Source organism: Magnusiomyces paraingens, assembly GCF_902498895.1.
Source record: "Magnusiomyces paraingens strain CBS 517.90 genome assembly, contig: contig4, whole genome shotgun sequence".
NCBI classification, from domain to species: Eukaryota; Fungi; Ascomycota; class Dipodascomycetes; order Dipodascales; family Dipodascaceae; genus Magnusiomyces; species Magnusiomyces paraingens.
Genome location: NW_022474070.1, coordinates 80,236 through 104,752, shown reverse-complemented (window position 1 = coordinate 104,752; position 24,517 = coordinate 80,236). Strand labels below are relative to the sequence as shown.

Sequence of the window (24,517 nt, the reverse complement as noted above, 5' to 3'; positions counted from 1 at the left end):
GAAATATAGATTTTCAAATATGTGGATGCAAACAGAAAAAAAAAAAGACTCAATAAATGGAAACTTGTGGTGATTATGGTTGCGGAGAAATGGTGTTGGGGGACTTTATCTTTTTAAATGTATTTACAAAAAAAAAAATAAAAAAATTTGCCACACCTTAATTCTTAAAGTTACGAGCAAGTATGCATGTGGTATCTGCAACACTCATCTAAAGGCCAACTTTTTCTCCGGCTTAACGGCAATGATACATCTCTCCTCCAAATTTAATTACATAATGATTACAAATATTTATATTAAACGGCTGTACTTTTAGCAGGGTAACTGTTTATTGTTTTGTTTTCATTTTTGGGAATTTTTTTTGAACATTTTTTTTTCCTGGGAACGCCTGCCAAAATATAACATTTCCTGGGGAAGATTTTTGCTTATTTCTTACTCTCTTCCTTTAAATACAATTCATCTTACATACCTTTGGCAATGATAAGTTTGAGGATAAATAAATATGTCAACCTCTAGCACACCATCTTCCGCGCCAATTAAAAAACATATAATAAAACCATGGAAAAAAGACACTAAACCGAAAAGTCTATACAACACACTTATTCCAGCCGACTACATTGACCCAATCAACCAGCGGCTCACAGTAATTTCAGTCTTTTTTCTTATACAAGCCTTTAAATTATGGGATCTGTGGTTTTCAGATAAATATGGATATAATTCAGATTATTCATATCTTTTATTTTTGCTCAAGTTTGGGCTAATTGAAGGACTTTTTCTTTTACTACTACCGATACTACGGATACCATGGCTGACATTTACATATCGATTCACTATACTGTTAGTGATTGCATCATTTATTTTTAATATTTTTCTTGTCACATTTTCTTTAGCTTCCGTGGGCGCCTTTTTCATGGGAATCTGGAAACCCATTTTTGATCGCGAAGTTTCAATATCAGGATCTCGTGTACGGCAAAGAGACATTTTCGACTCGTCTTCTCACTTATCGGGAAAATATATTGTTCATATTCTTCCAGAAAGTACCGCACTTTTAAATCCTTTAAAAGAATCGTACTGTTTGGAACAATCGTACTCAGAAGTCATTATCCCTGTTAAATTTAATGCCACTATTCCAAATCTTGTTCAACTTAATCACTATGATTTCGACACTATGGAGATGACTACCACTAATTTCACAAAGAAGCAACTTAAAAAGCTAAAAATGTCTAATCCTCCAGAAAAAGTGACCGATCCCCGCATTTCTTACTATTCGCTTCCTGTCAACGAACCTGGCCTATATAGACTTGGCCAAGTTGTTGATTCTTCCGGTCTCAATATTCGATTATATCGCTCTGACGTCGTTATCCCTCGTTGCCCGTCAGCCTACATTTTTAGCGGAAGAGAAAATGGCGACTCCCATTTGTGTATCGGCGATGTTGATCTTCCTAAGATTTCAGTTGATGGTGTACCTCCACTTACTGTCAAATATTCCAAATTAATTAAGGGCGAGGAGTCTAAATTTTCAGTTCAAAGTGTCAGCCCTGAACATCCAATGCATCATTCAATTAAGGCCGCTAAATCATCGATATTTTGGAATGGTCAAGACACTCTTTCTTGGGCTGCATCTCAGTCATTGGAAATTGAAATGGATACAGCTTTAACCACTACCGGTGACTGGGTCTACTTTATTGATCAAGTTGAAGACGCTCTTGGTAATGTGGTCAATTACAATAAACTTTACAATTATCGCGAAAACCCTAAGCTTTTATTTTCAAAGTCTTTGGGCTACGGGTTTCAGGTTCATTCTAGACCACACATAAATTTCAAAGGCTGCGGATCTCAGACCCCAGTTAAACTTAAGCGAAATGGTTCTGCTCAACTACAGGTGTTTATTAATGCCGATTTGGAAAATGGTCCATTTGAAGTTGAGTTGGAACATTCTCCCTTGGAAGATAGCGACGACTCAGGTTCGTATTACACATTTACTCAGAACTTTACACATCAAATTGGCCATATCCCTGTCAAAGAGGCAGGTATTTACAAAGTTCTTAATCTAAACGGAAGGTATTGCCAAGGAACAGTTTTGGAACCTTCGGCTTGTATTGTTTATGTCCCACCTGAGCCAGTTGCTAAAGTTACATTTGAAGATGTTGAAGACAAATGTGCTGGTCCTGTTGGTGTTGTTGCTGATATTTCACTTTCTGGCACTCCTCCATTTACCGTCTACTACCGAATTATTAAGAATGGTGCCATTATTCGCAATGAGTTTAAAACAATTAGCCAAACCCGTGATAAGATTACTCTCAAACCAAACGAAGCTGGCAATTATGCTTACGAGTTTTATAAATTGAGTGATTCCATCTACAAAGACATTGACATCAAGGGACAAGAGGGATCTCGCAAAGAGCAAACTATTCAAACTTTGGCAGGTGCTACCTTCGTCAGTCCTCGTATTCGCAGAAAGGCTTGTTCTGGTGATAGCGTTGAACTTCCAGTGCAATTGTTTGGCGTACCACCATTTAAACTCAATTATGAAATTGTTCATGGCTCCTCCCGTAAAATGCCTTTCACTCAGGAGAACATTACTGGATCCCGATTTGTTATCAAAACTGATCCCTTAAAAGCTGGTGGATCTTATACTGTTTCACTTGTTTCAGTTGAAAACAATAAGGGATGTGTCACTACTTTAAAAGAGCCTGATGTTGTTATTGATGTTAGCAGAATGCGCCCGACTGCTGGGTTCTTGTCAATTAACGGAAAGCGAAGCCTCATGACTCTTGAAGGTAATAGCGTTGGCCTTCCAACCAAATTTAGTGGAGAGGGTCCGTGGAACGTTGTTTACAAGCACACTAATGTTAATGGGACTGTGAGTCGGTACACTCAGACTATGTCTAAGCAAAATGGTGAGCTGATTTACGTCAGTTCTGAAGGCAACTATACCCTTGAATCTGTTAAAGGTGCTTATTGCCCTGGCGAGATTTCTCCTGAAAATAATTTTGAAGTTAAATGGCTGGAACGTCCCACTCTGTCTGTCATTCCCAACACATTGGTTCCGCTCGGAAATAATAATTACCGACGTGAGGCTGTTTGCGAGCAAGATGATGATGTTTTAGAACTTAGTTTGACTGGTAAGTATATGGATAAAAAGTTTGATTTGGAATACCTTTACTAATTATGAACTCTAGGTTCTTCTCCCTTTAAAATATTTTATGATATCACTGGTCCTCGAACCCTTGTTAATCAGAAACTTGATGTTGGTACCAAGTATGCCTCCATTATACTACAAACATTTAAGCCTGGTTTATACAAGTATAAGTTTACGGGCATTTCAGATGATGTTTATGGTGAGCGAGACATGAGCCGGTTTGATTTCAATACAATTACGGTAGAACAGATGGTCAATCCACGACCAGCTGCGTCGTTTGCTGAGAGATCAAAGACTTACAAAATCTGTGTGAATAATGATGGACGATCCAATGGTGATGGTATCCCCATCTTGCTTAATGGAAAAGCTCCATTTTCAGTATCTTATAATGTTTACCATGAGAGTACTGGTAAAACCGATATTCACACAATTGACGGGATTGAGGACAAGAAGTTTTACTTGAGCCAGATTTACAAGGGCTTGGGATTGGGAACGCATAGAGTTACTCTCACAACTATTTCAGATTCGAATGGCTGCCGAAGATCATTGTCAAAAGAAGATGAGGTATTCATTCATGTCAATGATGTGCCATATGCCACTCCTCTTACTCCTCGGACCAACTTTTGTGTTGGCGAACGAATTGGTTTTACTCTTAATGGTGTTGGACCTTTTGACATCACTTATGAATTTAATGGTAAACGTCAAAGTGTGACCACTGGTTCACCATTTTCTCGTATCGCTTCTAATCCAGGAAATTTGACACTTGTTACTCTTTCCGACACTTCTTCGTGTGTTGTTAATTTAAGTCATGAGCCTCGGATTATTCACCCTATGCCCTCTGTTATGATTTCAGAGGGAACAACAGTAATTCAAGATATTCATGAGGGCGACCAGGCCGAAATCATCTTTACACTTTATGGATCGCCACCATTTTCATTTACGTACACTCGCAGTGAAATGGTTGGAAATCCCCCTAAACTTAAGGTGGTAGAAACGAATACTGTTAACCAAGTATACAGTAACCAATACAGCATATTTACAAGTCTTCAAGGAACTTATGAGGCGATTGCTGTCGAGGATGCGTTTTGCTCGATATCGAGTTCATCATTTGCAAGTAATAAATAAACAAAATAGGTGTATGATAGAGGTTTATAGAGAGTTTTTTGTACTTTTTAGGCATAGCACATGAGGAATGTCTACTACTAATTAGTAAGCAATCAGTCGATTTATTATGGTTATGTTTATTAATTCAGATAGAAGTTTAAGTGGTTTAGAAAAATATCACCATTGTAGAGATACGACATATAGACAACATCTATTAATTAAAATGTTGTCATAACTATTAATAGAGATGGAACGATAAAATAAACGCAACATATTATGCTATTTTATTAAACAGTGGGTTAGCGTTGACCAGTTATCTAAAAAAAAAGCATATTTTAAGAATATTCTTAATTAAGAAAAATTATTTGGGCATTTTAATGCTTACATGAAATTTGGAACGCAGATACACCAAAAAGGATTCCAGGATCATAGTGTAGTCATTGATTAATAATAGTGAAATTTGTATTTCAATGATATATAAATCGACTTGGATTAATTAATCTTTTTATAAAAATAGAGAAAAATTTAATTAATTAACAATTAATCATTTAAATATATATGTTTAAATGTTTGAGTTAAAATTTCATCTATGCATATGCCTGAATATGTATTGCATGGAATGATTTTATTGAATACACGAGAAACAAATACGTAATAAATCACAATATTTTTTAGTTTACGGAGATATTAAGAATATTTTTTTAAAATACAGCAGAAAATCCTTTCCTTTGGTACAAGTTTAATTTTTTTTTTTATTGAACAATAATAAACAATAATGAATTTGTCAGCGGCACTTCGACGAGATGATTTATCAAAAAGAAATTTCAAAAAAAGCATTATTTACGTATTATATTAATAGAAAAGAATAAAAAATAGCTCTATTTGAAATATCTAAAATAAAGATACTCATATAAGTATGGTCAGATAACCAATAAAATTAATGATATTAAAAAAGTCTAGATGAATTTGAAGATGAGTACAGCGCCTTCAGATTTTTTTGAAGAGGTTGAGATTAACAAAATTTACTTATTTGGAATATCCTATTTAACTAAAAAGCGGTTTCTTTTATTAATTTTAGAAGAGGAAAAATACTAATCTAGGGTTTATATTATTGTATATTATTTCTCAAGGGGTAAGGTTTGTTATAGTTCGCCTTGTGTCAATACACACTAGGAACAGAATATGATTTTAACAAACTTTTACTGTTTAAGTAATGAGTTTAATGCATTCATCGCTTAACAAGCCAAGAAGTTAAGATAGAGTTTTTTTTATTGTGCGGTTTAATTCTGAACTTGGGAAGAAAATAACGGATTGAAAGTGTCTTTGATGAAAAGTGTGGGTTATTTAATACTCAGAACCAAAGTAAATTATATGTATAGATGAGATGAAGTGACGTGTCTTAGAAAGCTTAGTTTTTACAATTGTTCATGTAAATGATAGGAAATTATCATTATATAGACAACCAACTATATTTTGATGAATAGTGAAACATAATTCTAAACTTTGAGTCAAGAAGATGATTGGCAGGTATATGATTCCATAATAAAAATATATTTATAATTGGAATTCTGTTAAAACGCAAAATTAAATGGAGAATATTTTAAAAATTACCTAAATTTGGGTAAACAAAAAAGCATTAAATTATTTTGGCCAATAAGCAAGGCTTTTTAGACATTAATAGTTTCTAAAAATTCAATGCAGTTGAAAACTTAAAAATGCATTTCCATTTTAATAAATGAATTTTTTTATTTATGAATTAGTTAAGAGCATTACCTTCGACTTCTTTAAGGATCTCGATATTCCGTGGACTGATCATCGATGATGACTCTTGATATTATTCCAATGTCCTGAGTTAGCGGTTCAACGTTAAAGCTGAGACAAACATGTGAATAAAGAAGTCATTGAAAGAAAAATTAAAAAAGAGATGTTAAAGAATAAATTAATTTCATGAAATCTCCGAAAAGGAAATAAATGAGCTATCCGATTTTTAAAACGAAGAGAAGAGTGGTTTACTCCTGAACCTACTAATTTTTTAGATGAATAAAGAACTAGAAGTGCTTTTTTTTAAAAAATAGTTTTTTTTTGTAGTTTTCAGCAAAAGATAAAGAATAAATCAATCTTCAATGAACCGGCCTTTTTTTTTCTTAATGCAATAAAATTTAAAATACTTGTGCAGAGATAGGTTTCGAGGGAAGATTCGGGGTTTTGAATGTTGTCAAATTTCCCATTGTTAAATTGGTGTCACATATGCATATAAAGGTTAAATGAGAAAATGGAATCCTTTGAAAGCGATGAAACGGTTGAACGATCTCCAATACTAAATCTATTGAATATTGTCATTAAAACAAGTTCCAGTGAACTTGATGTATGTATCTTAAAATAAATACAAACAAAATTTTTCGGATTTAAAAAAAATTCTTTAATTGGCAATAATGAAAGATATTTATTTTACAGGTTTATTCAAATAGCCTTTGAAGAATCGATTATTGGAATTAACTGTTTATAAACTAGGTCAATCAGTAAACATGTATGAAATTCTTTTGCACGATTTAAACAATTTGAACGATTTGCACGATTTGCACGACGCTCTGGGTTTGAGAGATTTAACACAACTTGAGTGAGTTTCATTAAACTAAAAAAAGATTTGAAAATAAAAAAGGAAACCGCATTCTTTTAATGTTGCGTTTAAGACATTGACAAGTAACTTACAGGAATGGGGGCAATGCAACTTACTTTACTGTTAAAACAACTTAACAATTTATTATTCAAATAACCGGTTAGACAACTATAGTTATATTTAATTAAGGGTTAGGGTCGTAATTTTTTTTTTTCTACCCCTCGATTTCATGAAAAATACCATCAAGTTGTGGTTTGCGTACAAATCTCTAGCAACCCCACAGGCAAAGTTTTTTTTTTATGAAATCAATGTTTATTTCAATTATACATCATCATGCAGTTTTAATGGTCACTTAAAATAAAAAGAAAAAGACACAATTTACATCTTTTAATCATACTCTAAGAAAACCTAGAAATAATTTACAGTGTGGTTACTCGTATTCTCAACAGAAACAGAAGCTGAAGGGGCATTGCATTTCAAGAGAATTTCAAAAGACGTCCACAGAGACAAAAACATCCTGATTGAATATTTGACTTCTTCTACATAAACATATTTAAAACAGATGTGCGTCAATGTTCATTTATAAAAATAAATGCCATTTTATGGAAATGATACATTCACATGAACAGTTATACACCTGACAGTTGGATTGTTTTTAATAGAGTAATCATAAACCTTACAGGATTTTTTAATTCTGGAATATAAATACTGAAAGAACCGAGAGAACATATTAGAGCGAAAGTTTTTTTTTTATTTAAGACTTATGATGGTGATGACTCATGGAACATGATAAGAGAGATGGGTTTATTCAAAAAGATTAAAGTGGTTGTATTGCATTTTATTACATTTTATTGCATTTTATTGCTGTTGATGATGCTTAAGCTAACCAATAGGTAGTGTTTGACAAAAAATTGGATTACCACTACATCACCTTCTTATGAAAATATTATTTAAGAGCTATTTAAAGCATCATATCTTACATTTTTGAAGATGTCAAACGTTGCACCTGCACATTTACATCCAAAAATTAAAAATCTTAGTATGTCGAAGTTAGCGATGTTGGCGAGGATGACAATAGTGATAATAATGAGGTAGAAAGCTCAAGAAGACCTATAAGTCGAATCAGACTGGTATTAAGGGGGGATCGGATATAAAAGGGTATTAAAGTTATTTCCTCGGGGTTGAAAGTTATCTCTTCCCTCGTTAAAAAGTGGGTATGTTTTTGTTTACTTTTCTAGATAAATTTTTTTTAAGACCCAGGGAGCTTCAACCGTATATGAGAAGGCATTATTTGACATTTTGCTTTTAAATTTTTAACATTTAAATATATCAAGAAATACGAGAGTTGCGAAAAAGTCTCAAAATGACGAAGAACAACGAAAAAATAAAAAAATAAAAAATTTTAAATTCCTCAGACTAAAATTATTTTATGGTTTTGAAAATCCTCACAGGTCTCAACGTAAATCACACGTAAAAACGGGGTATCGTTTGTGAAGCGAGTCAGTAGACTGGCCGGTATCGGAGCAGCGAATGTATGGTGAGAGCCTAGATTGGCTACAGAGGGAAATAGGCGATGGAGGCAAGGCATTTGATTGGAGGATGATGTGGGAACCATCAGATAACTCTGAAATTGGAAATATTGCATAATATTAGCACAGAGCTCAAGTGGCCGCGCCGTTGAATGTCAAAGTTAAGGAGATGCTTGTTTAATTTGTTTATATAAATCATTAGGATCATCTTGAAAAGATTTGAAAAAATTTTTTTTTTTTTTTTTCACTTCTTCAAAATCATTGAAACCTCTCTTTTTCCATTGCACATTATTCAGCTTGGGACCGAACAAGCCACACTCTAAGCCACAGCATTCTTCAGCTTCAGCTAATCCCGCGCTCAAGCCACATCTTTCTTATCGTTCACAAAAGTACGCTTGGGACTGTGTGTTACCGCGATAATCATTAAGATCACGTTCAATGTTTATAATAAAAAATAAAAAAAAATAAAAAAAATGCCGTACTTTGAAACCGTATCTTTTTCCTACAACAGGCTATCTCAAGAGAGTCTTTCTTCATTTTGTTCTACTAAATCTTCGGAAGTTTATTCCAACAATATTTTTTCTTCATCTCAAGACAGTTTTTTTTCTTCTTCCATCATACTAGATATGCCAGAAACATTATCTTGTTCTTCCAAGGGGTCCCCACAAAAACCCCGCATGACTTTGGATGCGCTGCCGTTTGAAGTCCGACATCTCATTGCACAGCAATGTAGGCAAGCAGATGCATTCCGGCTATGTTTGACGTGTAAGTCTCTCTATGAGTCGACCATTTCAAGACTCTACCAGTGCATTGTACTGGATTCATCTCATAAGCATTTCAACAAGGAGGTCAAGTATAAGCGGCTACGACCCAAGAGCGATCTCTCGGATTCGTATTCATCATCTTCTTCATCTTCATTTTCTTATGGGTTTTCTGGAGGTTTTCCAGGATCTGTTTCGACTCTTGACTCGGAAGTGTCCATCACCTCGAGTGCGTTGGACGAGCATTCAGATCATAATGATAAGTATTTTGCATATACGTCTGTACACACTGTTGGCGGGATGCGGCGGTGTATGCGAGCACTGACTAAAGACCCTTCGAAGGCGACGTACATTCGTCGGTTTGAGGTTCTTAACAATATGGATTTGCCTGATTTTGAGATTCGCCAGTTTTTGGCTCGCACACTACCAGCGATGACCAATCTTGCAATATTTGTGTGGAGTGCTACACCGCTATTAACGGTGGATTTGCTAGCATCTCTTACGAGTGCGCCTGTGGAGACACTATGTTTGGCAATGAAGCTGACGCGGGAAACAGTTGGTGGGATTTCAGAACTACATTTCCCACATTTGCATAAGCTTGAGCTGGAGCCGTTTTTGGGGTCTGAGTTTTTACCGCACGTTGCGCGGATGCTTGCCAACTCACCTGAAACAGTGCACAATCTACGCCATTTGCACCTGGACCGGTCTGCAGGCACGGCTGGGTCTGCGGGGGCCGGTGGTGGAGACCCATTTTTGGCGTTTGCTTCGCTAGATCCCCAGGGCGTGATTACACCTGCGGGAGCTGGGGGACCTGTGGGGAATGCAGGAGGGGTTGTTGGGCGAGACAATCATGCTGCAGACCTGACGACTCGGGGGCGAGCGTTTTGGGGGCTTGACGGGCAGATGGACGATAAGTGCATATCAGCCTTTTTCGGGACGTTGAGGGAGCAGCTTGTTGAGAAGCAGGAGGAGTCTAGACGAGGCAGTTATTCGCCTTTGCGATCTTGTTCGATTCCTATTCCAGGAGGGGTGATTTATGGGCCTCCGGGGAAGCTGCACCTTGAGTATCTTGGGTTGCGCGGTGTGATGGTACGTGGACATGAAGACTTTGCATTGTTGGAGCAGTGTGTTGAGCTGAGTGTTCTTGAGCGGCTACATCTTAGCGGTGTGGATACTTATAATATGGAACTTGATGGGTTGCCCGATCATAATAGTGCAGAGGGGTGCGATAGTCGTGGTCGTCCGTTGGAGGCCGGGTTTTTGCCTAATTTTGCAAGACAAGTTTCACGAGGATTGCGGTCAGTAACAATTGATTGGTCGGAAAATGGGCGGGACACGGTACCAAGGTTTTTGGCAGGACTTTCGAGCGGGGTTGGAGCTGAGCGTCCATTGGAATCGCTAAAAGTTGTGATTCGGTGGAGTGCAGCCAAGGCCGGACGGGTGTCGTGGCCTGTGCTGTGCGAGATGTACTCGCGGGCGATTGTATCACGACATGGAGGGACATTACGGAACTTGGTGCTTGATTTGGGATTTGACAATACATTTGGGACAGAGACTGCTGGTGGGCAAGCTGTGCGGTTTGCAGGGCCTGGGGGTGGGGCGACGCAGACGCTTGTGATGGGGCTTGGAGGGGCCGGGTCGTTTGTTGTGACGACGACGGGTAATACGGCTGGCCGGGGCGGATCTTTGGGGACGGTTGCGGCGTTAAGTAGTGGGTGTATTCGGCAACTGGCAGGGTGCAAGGCGTTGCGAGGGTTAAGCGTTGCAGCGCCGTCGATGGGGGTTGTTGAGGAGGTTGTGAGGGGGTTGCCGAAGCTTGAGTTTTTGAGGCTGCGCAATTCGCAGAGCAAGCCGTACTTGGGTCAGAACACGGCGTATTTATTGGAAGACTGGTTGCGATATAAGCACATTGTGGAATCATTTTGGCGGGAGCAGGGGCAAGATGGAGGGAGCAAAGCACTTCGGTTTGTGAAGCTGGAGAGTTATGTGTTTGAATTACAACAACAGGACCCGGAGGTAGGGTCAGGGACGGATCCGGTTGGGGAGAAACCCGGTGGTGGTGGTAATAGTAATGGTAATGGTAGTGTGGGTTTGGGTGCCGGTGCTCGGGCCGAGGGTAGTGGTGTGGGGGGCGGAGTGAGTGTGATTTTACGTGAAGGGCTTGGCGGATGGTTTGCGGCGCGGTGCGAAGGCCAATTTACACAGCCATGATTTTTAATTAATTATTTAATATATCAATTATTTAATTAATTATAATGAAAATTGATGAGAATTTAAGAGAGCAATGATTAAGAAAAAGAGACATTTGAAGTTTGCCTTTGAAGTTTTTTTTTTTTGGAATTTGTAGATTTTTATTATAAACATACAAGAGGAAATTCTTGAGGATAAAAAGTCCCGCGCTTCTTTTTATTTATTTATTTATTTTATTTCTTTTAAGTTACTTAATAAAGACGGAGAAAAAAAAAAAAAAAAAAAAGCAGCCAATCTGTTGAGTTGCCGATTTTTTTTTTATTTTGATTTTTTTTTTCTTACCACCATAAAAAAAAATCTACGTTCGCGTTATCTTAACAATCTTTTTTTTTTTTTTTTTTAAGTCCATCTGAGCCATCTGAGCTACATCATTGCAAAATCTCTTTTAAATCATCATCATCACCACCACCACCACAACTACAACCACTTTCACTACTACTACTCCAAAACAATGGGCAAAGGCCAAAGCAAACTGTCCAAGGACGAGCTCCAGGAACTTAAAAAGGCAACACACTTTGACCGCAAAGAACTACAACAGTGGTACAAGGGGTTTCTTAAAGATTGTCCATCAGGACACCTTGACCAAGAAGATTTCCAGAAAATCTACAAGCGATTTTTCCCATTCGGAGACCCAAGCACATACTCTGAATATGTATTTAAAGTCTTTGACAAGGATAAAAATGGATACATTGATTTTTCAGAGTTTATAATCGCTCTCTCCATAACATCACGCGGCTCTTTTGATGAAAAACTTAAGTGGACTTTTGGACTTTATGACTTGGACGATGATGGATATATTTCTTATGACGAAATGCTGGCCATCGTCTCTGCTATTTATAAAATGGTCGGCTCCATGGTTAAATTACCAGAAGATGAATCAACTCCTGACAAACGCGTTCAGAAACTTTTTTCAATGATGGACAAAAATAAAGATGGACAAATCTCATTTGAGGAGTTTAAAGAAGGCGTTCATTTAGATCCAACAATTATGTCTGCATTACAATTGTACGATGGTTTAGTATAATAATAATAATAATAATAATAATAATAATAATAATAATAATAATAATAAAAAGAATAAAAGAATAAAAGGAAAAAAAAATTATTAATTACTATTATAAATGGACATTGTTTGTAAGACTTTTCTAATTCGTAGTTGGCTTCTTGCCAAGGTTAAGAATACCTGGAAGAGGCTCTGCGTCAATGCTGTAGACAAGCTTGATTGCCGCAGCTCCAGCAAACACAAGTGCAATACCACTCCACAAAAACATTTGTGTTGGCACGCTAATGTCCACCTTTTGGCACGCTGCTCCGCCATATCTTGTTGTCTGCTTCTTGTCAGCATTGTAAGAAGCCTGGCATGCGCAGCCATACACGGGAGTCTCACCGTCAAGTGCAGTGCCAGTCTTGATGCATGCACCATGGCCCGTGCAGTTGCCAGTTGCAGTCTCGCAGGCCTCAATGGAGGGAAACGATTTGGCAACAATAGTGGAGCGTGTGCTGCTGCGCTTCTTGAGACCGCTCTTGCTAGAGCATGGCTTCAACAAAGTCTCCTGCTTGTTGGTGCACGCGTCGCGTGGAGCAGCAACAACCATCAGGCGCAGGTTGGCGTCATCAACATGGTCTGCAAGGTTGTTAATAGCCTTGGAAATCTTGCCAACAGCCTTTTCGTAAGACTGGGCGTACTTGGAGTTTTGAAGCATCACGTCAAGAGACTCGAGACGCAAAAGAGCCTTTTCACCAGGGGCAAGGCCCTTGGAAGCAAGAGTCTCCAAGCGAGCAAGATCGTCCTTCAAGCGTTGGCCCGCAAAGCTGCTGCAGTCTTCATCGTCGTCCTCACTGGATTGTTCCATCATGGAGTCCATCATGTGGCCCATAGCATCGCCCATCATGGGGTGACGCTTGTAAATTCCAATATCCTTGAGGCCCTTAAGAGCAGCCTCCTCAATCTTGTGAGCCAAACTAGATACCACTGAGACGGCCTTGTCTGCTGACTGCTGGAGGGACTTTGTTGCAGCTGAGACCTTGGTCATGTCGCCGGACATGCGGTCCAAAAATGCGCGGAAAAAGGATGGCGAAGGAGACTCCTTAATTTCAAATTCAGGAGAGGATTCCTGGAAAAGAGTGTGAGAGTCAGGAAGGCCATTGATAACGACGATTGCTGTGGCGAGGTTTGAGTTGGATGTATCGCCATTCATGGCATTGGTGAGGGATGCAATGTATTTGTGGACCAAGTCTGAGGGGAATTCATCTTTAATGTCTGCGGAAGAGTAGAGGGAAGAAGTACCGAGAAAGTCAGCCAAGAGGAATTGGGATTGTTTGTTTGAAAGTTGAGGGGTGGTGTTGCTAGAGACGGTCTTTTGTTGTTTGTGTTGAGGTTCAAAGACATAGACTGAGGCGGGAGGGCAAGTGGTTGAGGAAGCGGCGGCAGCAACCGATACGGAGGCCGCCAGTTGGACTACAGAGGAGTACTTCATAGGAGGCGTTAAACCAGAGTAACCTTGAGGTTGAAGGTAGGTAGGTAGGTAGGTAGTGATATGAAAGGTTTGTTTTTGGTTTGTTGTTGAAAAAAAAAAACAAAAAAAAAAGGAAAAAGAGGAGGTTTTTAAAGAAGGGAAAAAAAAAAAAATTTGGTTGGCCATAAAAAATGGCGGAGGCTGCACAAGTTTGGCTGCTTTTTTGAAGGTGGTGAAGACAGGCAGGCAGGCAGGCAGGCAGGCAAACAGGCAGCCACGCAGGAAACAAAAAAAAAAAAAAAAAAAAAAACGCCGGTGGTGGCACACAAAAAATAAATAAGAAGTTACCCGGCATTAAGTGAGCATGAAATTGAAAATCCCCGTTTTATTTATTTATTTATTTATTTTTTTTTTTTTTTCATATCTTATATAGCAGCATTTATTTATATTTAATATATCTTTAACAATCCACCGCAGGAATTTGATTAGAATAACAATGACCAGTATAACGGCAGGTCCGCCTATTCCGGAGTCAATTCTCAGGCAACGAGAAGAAAGAAAACAAAAGTTTTTAAAAATACAAGAAAAATCACAAAAGACGGAGGTTTTAGATCATGAAGATAAAAATGAAAATGAAAATGAAAATGAAAATGAAAATGAAAATGAAAATAAAAATAAAAATGAAAATAAAAATGAAAGTGAAAGTGATAGTGATGACGGGTTTGGTCCACAACTTGCAGATGCAACAACTGATAACAGTGCACAGGAAGAACAAGAGGCTATGGAAAGGTTAAAACTACGGGAATTAGAAGAGCAGGAGAGGAAGGAGAAGGAAGACAAGGCAAGTGGGAAAAAAGACATGGCAGCGAGGGAAAACTGGATGGCATTTGCACTAGGACAAAAGCAGGACAAGGACATTAGGTATGATCCTAAGACAATGCGGAGGATTGGAGGAGGAGGAGGAGGAGGAGGAGGAGGAGTATCAATGGCAGGGAAAATTGAGACTGAGAGTGAGAGGACGAAACGGATGGCAGATGAGATGATGGGATTAACAGGAGAAGCCAATAAGGAAGAGAAAGAGAAACAAAAGAAAAAGGAAGATAAAGAAGAGGAGGATGAAGAGAAAGAGGAAGAAGAGTACTTTTTAGCACGAAGGAATGAACCATCATTATTAGACCAGCATTTGAAAAAGCGAGAGGAGGAAAATAGTAAGAAAAAAAGGAAACGGGACAAGTTTGATTGGGAGCGGGATATGAAGGGAGGATCTTTGAGCAGTAATAAAGTACAAAAGATTGTGAGTCAGGCCCAGGATATGAGTAGTCGGTTTTCACGGGGGAAGAAAAAGTGAAGAATTGAAAAAGTAAAATGAAAGAGAGAGCTATATAGAGATAATTACAATTATTTATTTTATATATGATACATAGAAGAGGGGGGAAAGGTCCTATTTTTTTTTTTTTTATTTTTTTGAAAAGAAATTTAGAAACGTTCAGCGGTCCAAATGGCAGCTCGACATCCAGCCTTGATTGTTTCTGTAAGAAAGATGTAAGGTACAGCCTTATGGGCATCATGTTGGATGGCTGTGTCAAGATGCTCCAATTCATCATCACGAAACTGTTTGATGAGGTGTTTGAAAAACCCTAATTCGGAAGCTTGTTCAATTTCCTCTGGGAAGTTTGTGAGTAACCAGCGAAGTTGTGAATTGTAATGGCCACCAATTACAGTTTCGACTGCTTCTGTACAAGCCATTGCGGCTTGAGTTGAAATAAGGGCAGTAGAGAGACCGACACCAAAGGCAGCAGCACGCCAGAGTGGGGTGAAAAGACTAGGTCGAACACGGTTTTTAACTTGAATGTCATTGAAAGTATTATGATGAAGAATTTCTTGGTCCCACATGTGTTTGATGACGGGTTCAAGGGCCGGGGATTTGCGTTTAAAAACAAAGTGTTGGCCAGCATAGATGTAGTTTGCTCCCAGTTCTCCTGCTTGGTCTACACGAATGATTTTGTCTAAAATTGATTTTTGTTCCTGGGTCAGGGGCTTTTTAGGGGCAGCAAGAATACGTTTTGCAACGGCTGCAAAAGCAGCAGTAGCTTGATGAGCTGACATTAGAAAAAAGTAGGAATTTAAGGAAATGATTTAAAGAAGAAAAAGTAAATGAATGAATGAAGTTTTTGTTTGTTTGTTTGTTTGTTTGATACGAATTGATTAAATGAAATGGACAGACAGAAAAAAAAAAAAAAGGTGAGTTTTTTTTGTGATTTTTTTTATTTTAAATTATAAAATTTAAATTTAAACTTAAAAAACCTACAAAATGCACAAAATTAAATATATGGAGTGAGTATCACATAATCACTCCTAAGATACAACAATAACAACAACAATAACGCCTACAACAACAACGACAACCACCGACAACCGTTGAGTTTATGAGTTCATTATTGTACTGCCATCCATCTGTGTTAGCAAATAGACAATCTGGTGAGAAGAGACCGAGAATATCGAGCTTTTAATCAGAATCATATAGATAATTTGCCTCTTTTTTCCTTTTTTTTTTTTTTTTTTTTTTTTTTTTTTTTTATTTACCCTGGTTATTAGTATTCTTCTTCTTTTTATCATTTTTCTTTCTTTCTCTTTCTTCAAGTTCTTTGCGGGTTCCCTTAAGCAGTTCCAAGTGTCCTATTTTGGCTGCAAGGATTTTCTCTGTTGCTCCTGTAAGGGCAGCTGTGTGTTTGCGAGCAATCTGAGCATCTTTAACTGCGGCACGTTTTTTTGGAGCCAGAGTTTTTGGAGCAGCCTTTTTAGGACTATTTAAAGTGTTAGATTGATATATATAACACTATCAAATATTAGATTAGATGATAACTTACGTTTTACTTGTTTGTTTTTTGATTCTACCAGGAGATTTTGTTGTAGACTTTTTAAGAGATCCTTGTGGCATTTTTTTAGTATTGTTTTTTTTCTTTTTTTTTTTTTTTTTTAAAATAGAATAACAATAAGAAATTAAATATTTATTTAAATTTATTTAAATGAAAAAAAAAAAAAAATTAAAAAATTAAAAAATTAAAAAAAAAATTTGCTTTTAACTACTACTTTATTACTAATCATGACAAATACCCGTGCGGCTCACTTTGCACCGTTCATTTCACTTTTTTTAAAAAAAAATTTTTTTTTTTATTTTTTTATTTTTTTTTTATATCGTGAAAAGCCATCAACCGGTCTTTTTCGTTCCTGGCTTTTAGTGTGTGTGTGTATGACTGAATTTATAAAATAAATAAATAAATAAATAAATTTTTTTATTTTTAAAAAAATTCTCCCTTTTCTTTCTTTCTTTCTTTCTTTCTTTCTTTCTTTCTTTCTTAAACTATCACCACCACAACAACATTAACATCTAACAATCAATCCATCCCTTCATCCTTCCATCCACTACCTTTAAAAGGTCAATCTCTTCCTCCCTCCTCTAAGATGACCCTAATTGCCCTCCCAGGCCCTGTTGCCTACTCGCCCTTTCGCATCACTTCTCTCATCAACCACATCAATACAAGCTTAAACTCTTCAGCTGTCGTCGCTATTAGATCCGTCTATGTCCACTATGCTGATATCGCACCAACTTCTTCAATTCTCGATAACTCTAACAATGAAAAACTAGCTCTCCTTAAAACTCTCCTCGAATACGACTCAAAGCCTGACCTCTCTGACACTCTTACCCAGGCTCTCGTTGATTCGATATCATCTTCTTCAGACTCACAGAAATCAATCCTCCCAAATCAACCCACAAAGGACGACTCTTTAGAATCTTCAACCCTCCCAGAAAATACTTACCTTATCAGAGTCATCCCCCGCCCAGGAACTGTCTCCCCATGGTCCTCCAAAGCTACAAACATTGCCCAAGTCTGTGGCCTCGCTGATGACGTTCTCCGTATCGAACGCGGCATCGACTTCATCTTCCAGGTCCGCAAAAGCTTCCCCTTTGAAGAGTACCTTAAATCAGGCGTTTTCCTCGATTACGTCTACGATAGAATGACCCAGTACATTCCTCTAACCAAACCTTCCAGCAATGATCTCTTTGCTCATCACTCTCCTAAACCCCTTGTCCATGTCCCCCGTAACGGCATCCCAGAAGCAAACAAGACTCTCGGCTTAGCCTTGGACCAAGCTGAAATCGACTACCTCGTTGATTCTTTCCCCGCTAGAGAACCAACCGACGTTGAGCTCTTCATGTTTGCCCAAGTCAACTCAGAGCACTGCCGTCACAAAATCTTCAATGCAGACTGGATCATTGACAATGAGCCTAAACCATACACCCTCTTCAAAATGATTCGTAATACCCATAACACAAACCCCCAGTATACCATCTCCGCATACTCTGATAACTCTGCCGTCCTCCAAGGTGCAAAGGCTTACTTCTTTGCCCCAGACCCTCAATCCCACATTTATTCAATGGACCCGGAAACACAGCACTTTTTGGCTAAGGTCGAAACCCATAACCATCCAACCGCTGTCTCCCCCTTCCCAGGCGCTGCAACCGGCTCTGGTGGTGAAATCCGTGACGAAGGTGCTACTGGCCGTGGCTCCCGCCCCAAGGCTGGACTTGCTGGCTACGCTGTCTCTGATCTTCTTATCCCAGACTTTAAACAACCTTGGGAACTTGACGTTGGCAAACCAGCTCACATCTCAAGCGCCTTAGACATTATGCTCCAGGCTCCCATTGGTGCCGCCTCATTTAACAATGAGTTTGGCAGACCAAACATTGCTGGTTACTTTAGAACCCTCACAACAACCGTCACCAATGCCGCCGGCAAACAAGAAATCCGTGGCTTCCACAAACCTGTCATGGTTGCTGGTGGTCTCGGTACCGTTAGACCCCAGTTTGCTCTCAAGGATCGTGGCATTAACCCAGGCTCTGCAATTATTGTCCTTGGTGGCCCTGCAATGCTTATTGGTCTTGGTGGTGGTGCTGCCTCCTCAGTTGCCTCCGGTGATGCTGCTGCCCACCTCGACTTTGCCTCTGTTCAACGTGGCAACCCAGAAATGCAACGCCGTGCCCAAATGGTCATTGATTCCTGCGTCGCTCTTGGCCCTGCAAACCCTATCCAGTCCATCCACGACGTTGGTGCAGGTGGCCTCTCCAACGCCCTCACCGAGCTTGTCCACGATAATGACCTAGGAGCAAAATTCGAGCTTCGTGACGTCCCCAGCATTGAGCCCGGCATGTCCCCCATGGAAATTTGGTGTAACGAGGCCCAAGAACGTTACGTCCTTGCAGTCGCCCCCAATGACCTTGAGGCCTTTGAAGCTATTTGCAAACGTGAACGCGCCATTTACGGTGTTGTTGGTCATGCCACTTCTGAAAAGCGCTTGATCCTTACTGACCGTCTCCTCGGCTCTACCCCCATTGACATTGAAATGTCTGTGCTTTTTGGTAAACCCCCTCGCATGGTTCGCAACACCACAACAAAGCCCCTTAGACTCTCCCCCTTTGATCACTCCTTGGCTGCTTACAATGTCTCCCCCGTTGATGCTGTTTCCACCGCTCTTGAGCGCGTCTTGTCTCTTCCCTCGGTCGGCTCCAAGTCTTTCCTCATCACCATTGGCGATAGATCTGTTACTGGCCTAATCACCCGCGACCAAATGGTTGGCCCTTGGCAAACCCCTGTCTCTGATGCTGCAGTCACCCTCTCCTCATTTGGTGTCCGCCACGGTGAGTCCTTTGCCTGCGGTGAGCGTCCCTCTTTGGCTTTTATCAACCCTGGCGCTTCCGCTAAAATCGCTGTCGCTGAATCTCTTCTTAACCTCTACGCTTCCGATGTCCAGGATCTCCAACGCGTTCGTCTCAGTGCAAACTGGATGTCAGCTGCTTCCCATGAAGGCGAGGGTGCCGCTCTTTACGAGGCCGTCCAGGCCATTGGTCTCGACCTTTGCCCTGCCCTCGGCGTCTCTATCCCCGTTGGCAAGGACTCCATGTCTATGAAGATGAAGTGGAACGGCCGTGAAGTCACTGCTCCTCTTACTTGTAACATTACTGCTTTTGCTCCCGTTGACGACGTTTCCCGTACTTGGACCCCCCAGCTTCAGCGTATCCAAGACTCCAGCCTTGTTTTGGTTGACCTTGGTCTTGGCCAAAACCGTCTTGGTGGCTCTGCTCTTGCCCAAGTCTTTGGCCAAGTCGGTAATGAGGCCCCCAACGTGGACGATAATTCTCTTCTCAGAACCTTCCTTAAGACTCTTGAAAAACTCCACAAGACTACTAATCTGGTCCAAGCTTACCACGACAGAAGTGACGGTGGTCTCATTACCACTCTCCTCGAAATGGCTTTTGCCGGCCGCGTTGGGCTCGACATTAACCTCGAAACCTCTTCTGGCGATGCTATTTCTCAGCTCTTCAATGAAGAGCTTGGTGCTGTTTTCCAAGTGACTGACGCTAATGAGTTTATTACTCTTCTTACTGAAGAAGGCATCCCAGCTCAAGCCATTTCCATTGTTGCCCAGGTCAATACTCAAAAGGAACAATACGTTAACATCTCTTACGGTGGCTCCCGCATCTACTCCAACAACAGAGCCACTCTGCAGCAGGTCTGGTCCAGCACCTCCCACCGCCTCCAGCGCCTTAGAGACAACCCAAAGTCTGCCGACCAAGAGTTTTCGAACATTCTCGACAACTCCGACCCTGGTCTCTCTTTCAAGTTAACTTATGATCCTACTGAAAATATTGTCGCCAATCTCTTGCCCCAAAAGCCCCGTGTCGCTATCCTCCGTGAACAGGGCGTCAATGGTCACAATGAAATGGCCTACGCCATGATGCTTGCAGGCTTTACTCCAGTCGACGTTCACATGTCGGACCTTGCTGCCGGCCGCTTTGATCTGGCTGACTTTGTTGGTCTGGCTGCTTGCGGTGGCTTTTCTTACGGTGATGTTTTGGGTGCCGGTGCCGGCTGGGCCAAGAGTGTTTTGTACAATACCGAGCTCCGCACTATGTTCAAGCACTTTTTTAACGACCGCAAAGACACTTTTGCTCTTGGCGTGTGCAACGGCTGTCAGTTCTTGTCCCGCCTTAGCAGCATCATTCCAGGCGCTGAAAACTGGCCCCTGTTTGAGCGCAATGCCAGTGAGCAGTACGAGGCCCGCACTGTCATGGTCGAGGTGGTTGACGATGCAACCAACTCTGCTCAGGACCAGCCCTCCATTTTCTTTTCTGGCATGCGTGGTTCGCGTTTCCCCGTGGCAGTGGCCCATGGCGAAGGCCGTGCGTCATTTGAGTCGCCTGAGGCGGCCAAACAGTTTGCCAAAGATAACCTCACGGTGCTGCGCTTTGTAGACAACTACGGCAAGACTACAGAACGCTATCCTTACAACCCCAACGGCTCACCCGAAGGCATTACAGGTATCCGCACGCCCAATGGTCGTGTGCTGGCTTTGATGCCTCACCCTGAGCGTGTCACGGTGCTTGAAACTAACTCATGGTACCCAGACAATGTGGCTGAAGGTCCTTGGCTTCGTCTGTTCCGCAACGCTCGCAAGTGGGTTGCTTAAGTTTTGGGGGAGGATATCTTAGATGCTTGGGAAAAAATATGTGTGTGTGATTTTTTTTTGTAATAGACAGCTTGCCTTTTTTTTTTTTTTTTTTAAAAAACAAACTAAAAAAAAAAAGTACTTGATTTAATTTATATATAAATGTTTATTTTTCAGTGATACAGAATAATATAATGCTTTTAAAATGATAACCAGATATAGTATTGATTGAATTATTGAGTAGATATTTTTTTTTATTTTCCTTTATTTCAAACTGTTTAAAGATTACAATATTGTTAATTATAAAAAAAAAAACAATTTAAAGTATCTCGATTTGATTTTAATTTTAATTCTTTACGGAATAGCGCGTAGAGTGTGAGACGATTTGGTACATGAATTGACTTTTTCAAAAAAAAAAAAAAAAAAAAAAAAAAACAAATAGGAAGAAACTCAATTTGTCAAAAAAAAAAAAAAACGGTGATAAACGGTGATAAACTTTTCAAATTTATTATTTTTTTTTCATTTCAATTTGATTTTTTTGATAAAAAATAAAGATAAATTTTTGAATAATAATTATAAAATAAAAGAAATTCCTTGTTCTTATTTTTAAAATAAATACAACAACAACGCTTAATCATGGGCTTTATAGTAGTAATAGCCTGTATATAAACAAAGACTTTTTTTTCCATTAGTTTGGCTAAGCTGATGCTGCTACTCGTATAGAGATTTATATCTTGATGTGGGGGAGAAGGAGAAAGAAAGTTGAGATTTATGCAAGCCATATATATTGCAAAATGCAAATTTTAAAATGGCTAACAATTGTTGTTAATTATTATGTTTATTATAAGTATGTAGATTGATTAAATGTCTACACAAGTGTAGTTTTTTTTTGATATATAAATAATTAATTATTAACAAAACCACTTGTACAAGTGTAGACATTCATACTATTAAATTATATAATTTCTTGGCCATAAAAAAAAAATTAGTTTGCTAAAAAAAAATAAAAATTTCTAAAATGAGTATTTCTTTAATTAGTATCACAAGTATGGACTAAAAGATTAATTAATCATAAGTAAAGACTAATTAGTTTTTTTTTAATAATATTTATATAATTGAGTAATAATTTATAAGTTAAACGACAGTTCTTGGAGGGAGACTATTGAAAATATTGACCAAACTTTTAGAGAATTTGCAAAAAAAATTTTTTTTCAGTATCGTGACATTATATTATGATATTTATTAATTTTTAATGTATTTTTTTTTTTCATTTGGAATATTTAATATTTAATAACGATATTCAATTACTTGTATTCACTGTAAAAGCATTCAATCTTGTCTTTAACTTCAGTGCTTGTTTTTTTTTTATAATCTTTTCCAATCTAGAATTAGTTCAAATCTTTCTTTTTTTTTTAGTTGTACCTGAAGTAGGTGTATTTTAAAAATTCTTAACTACCTATGTAGTAACATATCAGGCATTGCAATCTTGAAGAAAGAAATGTAAAGTCATATTGAAGTCATTGAACTTACTGAAAAAATGCCCATTTGCTTTAAAATATTTGTCTATTAAACAAAACTGTTATTAAAAAGTCTAAGTCTTTACATTAAAAAAAAAAAAAAAAAAAAAGGATTCCGCAAGGTTTTTCCCCTTAGAGACTTTATCTTTTCCCCGTGTTGGGATGGATAATTCTCACCAATAGATCTAATGGTGGTCGGTTATAGATGGTAACAAAGCCAGGTTTCTTGATTAATGACTTTTTCCCCATCAAAAAGTCTATTAATTTTGCATACCTGAAATGCCAGAATTGTTATTATATATAAATAGCCGAAAGGTAGTTTTTAATAATGCACTTTTTTTTTTATCTTTTCTTTATTCTTTTCATAACCATTTTATTTGTATTAAAAAAAAACACCAAAATTTAAACCAGAAAAACAAAAAAAAACACCCCGAAATGACTTTAAAAATACTTTTGAATTAACTCATGAAAACTGTCTTTAGAAATCACACCGTTCTGCCGTGCAATTTGCGTTCCATCTTTGAAAAAATACGCCGCACCAATGTTTGGTCCTGTTTTGCTAGCACAAAACTCGCTGTCAAACACCTGGTCAAAAGATGCAAACTTGATTGATGGGAACTCTGGGGGGAGTTCTTCCTTAAACGGAACAATAAACTGGGTTATTGGTACCTGTGACGAGCGGCGGAAGTAATACACTATGGCGTTCCCCGACGCTGTGAAGTCGTCAACTTCCTTTTGTGAGGAAAGCTTTTGAAATGTCATTTTTTTTTGTTATTGTTGTTGTTGTTATGATTGCACGTATAAAAGAAAAGGGATTTGGAGGTGTGGGCAGATGGAGAGATAGGATTCGTCAGTAAAGGGGAAGGGAGAAAAAAAAATAATAAAAAATAATAAAAAATAATAAAAAATAATAAAAAATAATAAAAATATAAAAAATAATATTTGTAGATAGACAGACAAAAATACTTCAACTATTTTTTTTATATATATTTAGAAAGTACTTGTAAGCGAATTGGGTACTATTGAAGTTAAAACACCTTTTAATACTGCTAGACACTAACCAGCTACAAGAAATGACCGATCGGGTGTTTTCCTATTCTACAAAGTCTCAATTTCATATCGTGAGAAGTTTTTTTTGTTTTTGTTTTTGTTTTCCAAAGATTACCGGCCTAAAAACTGAAGAAGAAGGTGTCTCGTAAAAAAAAAAAAAGTTCTTACTGATAAGCTAACTTTTTGTGTTATCAACCAGCTTTGTTAAATATATATCCTTTTTATCATCAAACAAAGTGGAAAATCCACATACCATTTACATCAACAACCGATCGCCGACTTTTGAAGTAGCTAAAATATATCGTGACAAAGAAATGCACTGGTTTATGAAGTTACAACCAGTACAACGCACCATTCTTATCGAAAAGAAAGAAAGAAAGAAACAAATAAATAAATAAATAAATAAATAAACAATAAATTGACTCTACTGTTGACACGCAATCGTGAAAAAAAAAACTGCCTTGAACGACTTTAAATAAATGTCTTTGTACTTCAGCCAATGCTTGTCAGTTTAACAAATGATAACTGCTATGTATCATTTATTAATTGCATTCCAGGCTCAAAATGCAATGCAAAATTTCAAAAAAA

At 38.4% G+C, this 24,517-nt stretch overlaps 9 protein-coding genes across 9 annotated transcripts; 5 read left to right on the top strand and 4 right to left on the bottom strand.

Moving 5' to 3' along the window:
- Positions 1-801: 801 nt before the first annotated feature.
- Positions 802-4,264, top strand: SAPINGB_P004823 (uncharacterized protein; the record flags this gene model as incomplete). The annotated part of the gene is made up of 3 exons (XM_031999538.1): positions 802-838; positions 888-3,122; positions 3,180-4,264. The coding sequence occupies 3 exons, from the start codon at positions 802-804 to the stop codon at positions 4,262-4,264; spliced, it is 3,357 nt and encodes a 1,118-aa protein (XP_031855429.1).
- A 4,751-nt stretch (positions 4,265-9,015) lies between these two features.
- On the top strand, positions 9,016-11,361 carry SAPINGB_P004822 (uncharacterized protein; the record flags this gene model as incomplete). The annotated part of the gene is made up of 1 exon (XM_031999537.1): positions 9,016-11,361. The coding sequence occupies one exon, from the start codon at positions 9,016-9,018 to the stop codon at positions 11,359-11,361; it is 2,346 nt and encodes a 781-aa protein (XP_031855428.1).
- A 490-nt stretch (positions 11,362-11,851) lies between these two features.
- On the top strand, positions 11,852-12,424 carry SAPINGB_P004821 (uncharacterized protein; the record flags this gene model as incomplete). The annotated part of the gene is made up of 1 exon (XM_031999536.1): positions 11,852-12,424. One exon carries the CDS (start codon positions 11,852-11,854, stop codon positions 12,422-12,424), a length of 573 nt encoding a protein of 190 aa, XP_031855427.1.
- A 121-nt stretch (positions 12,425-12,545) lies between these two features.
- SAPINGB_P004820 (uncharacterized protein) lies at positions 12,546-13,877 on the bottom strand (the record flags this gene model as incomplete). The annotated part of the gene is made up of 1 exon (XM_031999535.1): positions 12,546-13,877. The coding sequence occupies one exon, from the start codon at positions 13,875-13,877 to the stop codon at positions 12,546-12,548; it is 1,332 nt and encodes a 443-aa protein (XP_031855426.1).
- Positions 13,878-14,352: 475 nt separating this feature from the next.
- Positions 14,353-15,204, top strand: SAPINGB_P004819 (uncharacterized protein; the record flags this gene model as incomplete). The annotated part of the gene is made up of 1 exon (XM_031999534.1): positions 14,353-15,204. The coding sequence occupies one exon, from the start codon at positions 14,353-14,355 to the stop codon at positions 15,202-15,204; it is 852 nt and encodes a 283-aa protein (XP_031855425.1).
- Positions 15,205-15,332: 128 nt separating this feature from the next.
- SAPINGB_P004818 (uncharacterized protein) lies at positions 15,333-15,962 on the bottom strand (the record flags this gene model as incomplete). Its single annotated transcript, XM_031999533.1, has 1 exon — positions 15,333-15,962. One exon carries the CDS (start codon positions 15,960-15,962, stop codon positions 15,333-15,335), a length of 630 nt encoding a protein of 209 aa, XP_031855424.1.
- Positions 15,963-16,431: 469 nt separating this feature from the next.
- Positions 16,432-16,794, bottom strand: SAPINGB_P004817 (uncharacterized protein; the record flags this gene model as incomplete). The annotated part of the gene is made up of 2 exons (XM_031999532.1): positions 16,432-16,660; positions 16,724-16,794. 2 exons carry the CDS (start codon positions 16,792-16,794, stop codon positions 16,432-16,434), a joined length of 300 nt encoding a protein of 99 aa, XP_031855423.1.
- A 524-nt stretch (positions 16,795-17,318) lies between these two features.
- Positions 17,319-21,383, top strand: SAPINGB_P004816 (uncharacterized protein; the record flags this gene model as incomplete). Its single annotated transcript, XM_031999531.1, has 1 exon — positions 17,319-21,383. The coding sequence occupies one exon, from the start codon at positions 17,319-17,321 to the stop codon at positions 21,381-21,383; it is 4,065 nt and encodes a 1,354-aa protein (XP_031855422.1).
- Positions 21,384-23,320: 1,937 nt separating this feature from the next.
- Positions 23,321-23,641, bottom strand: SAPINGB_P004815 (uncharacterized protein; the record flags this gene model as incomplete). Its single annotated transcript, XM_031999530.1, has 1 exon — positions 23,321-23,641. The coding sequence occupies one exon, from the start codon at positions 23,639-23,641 to the stop codon at positions 23,321-23,323; it is 321 nt and encodes a 106-aa protein (XP_031855421.1).
- Positions 23,642-24,517: the final 876 nt, after the last annotated feature.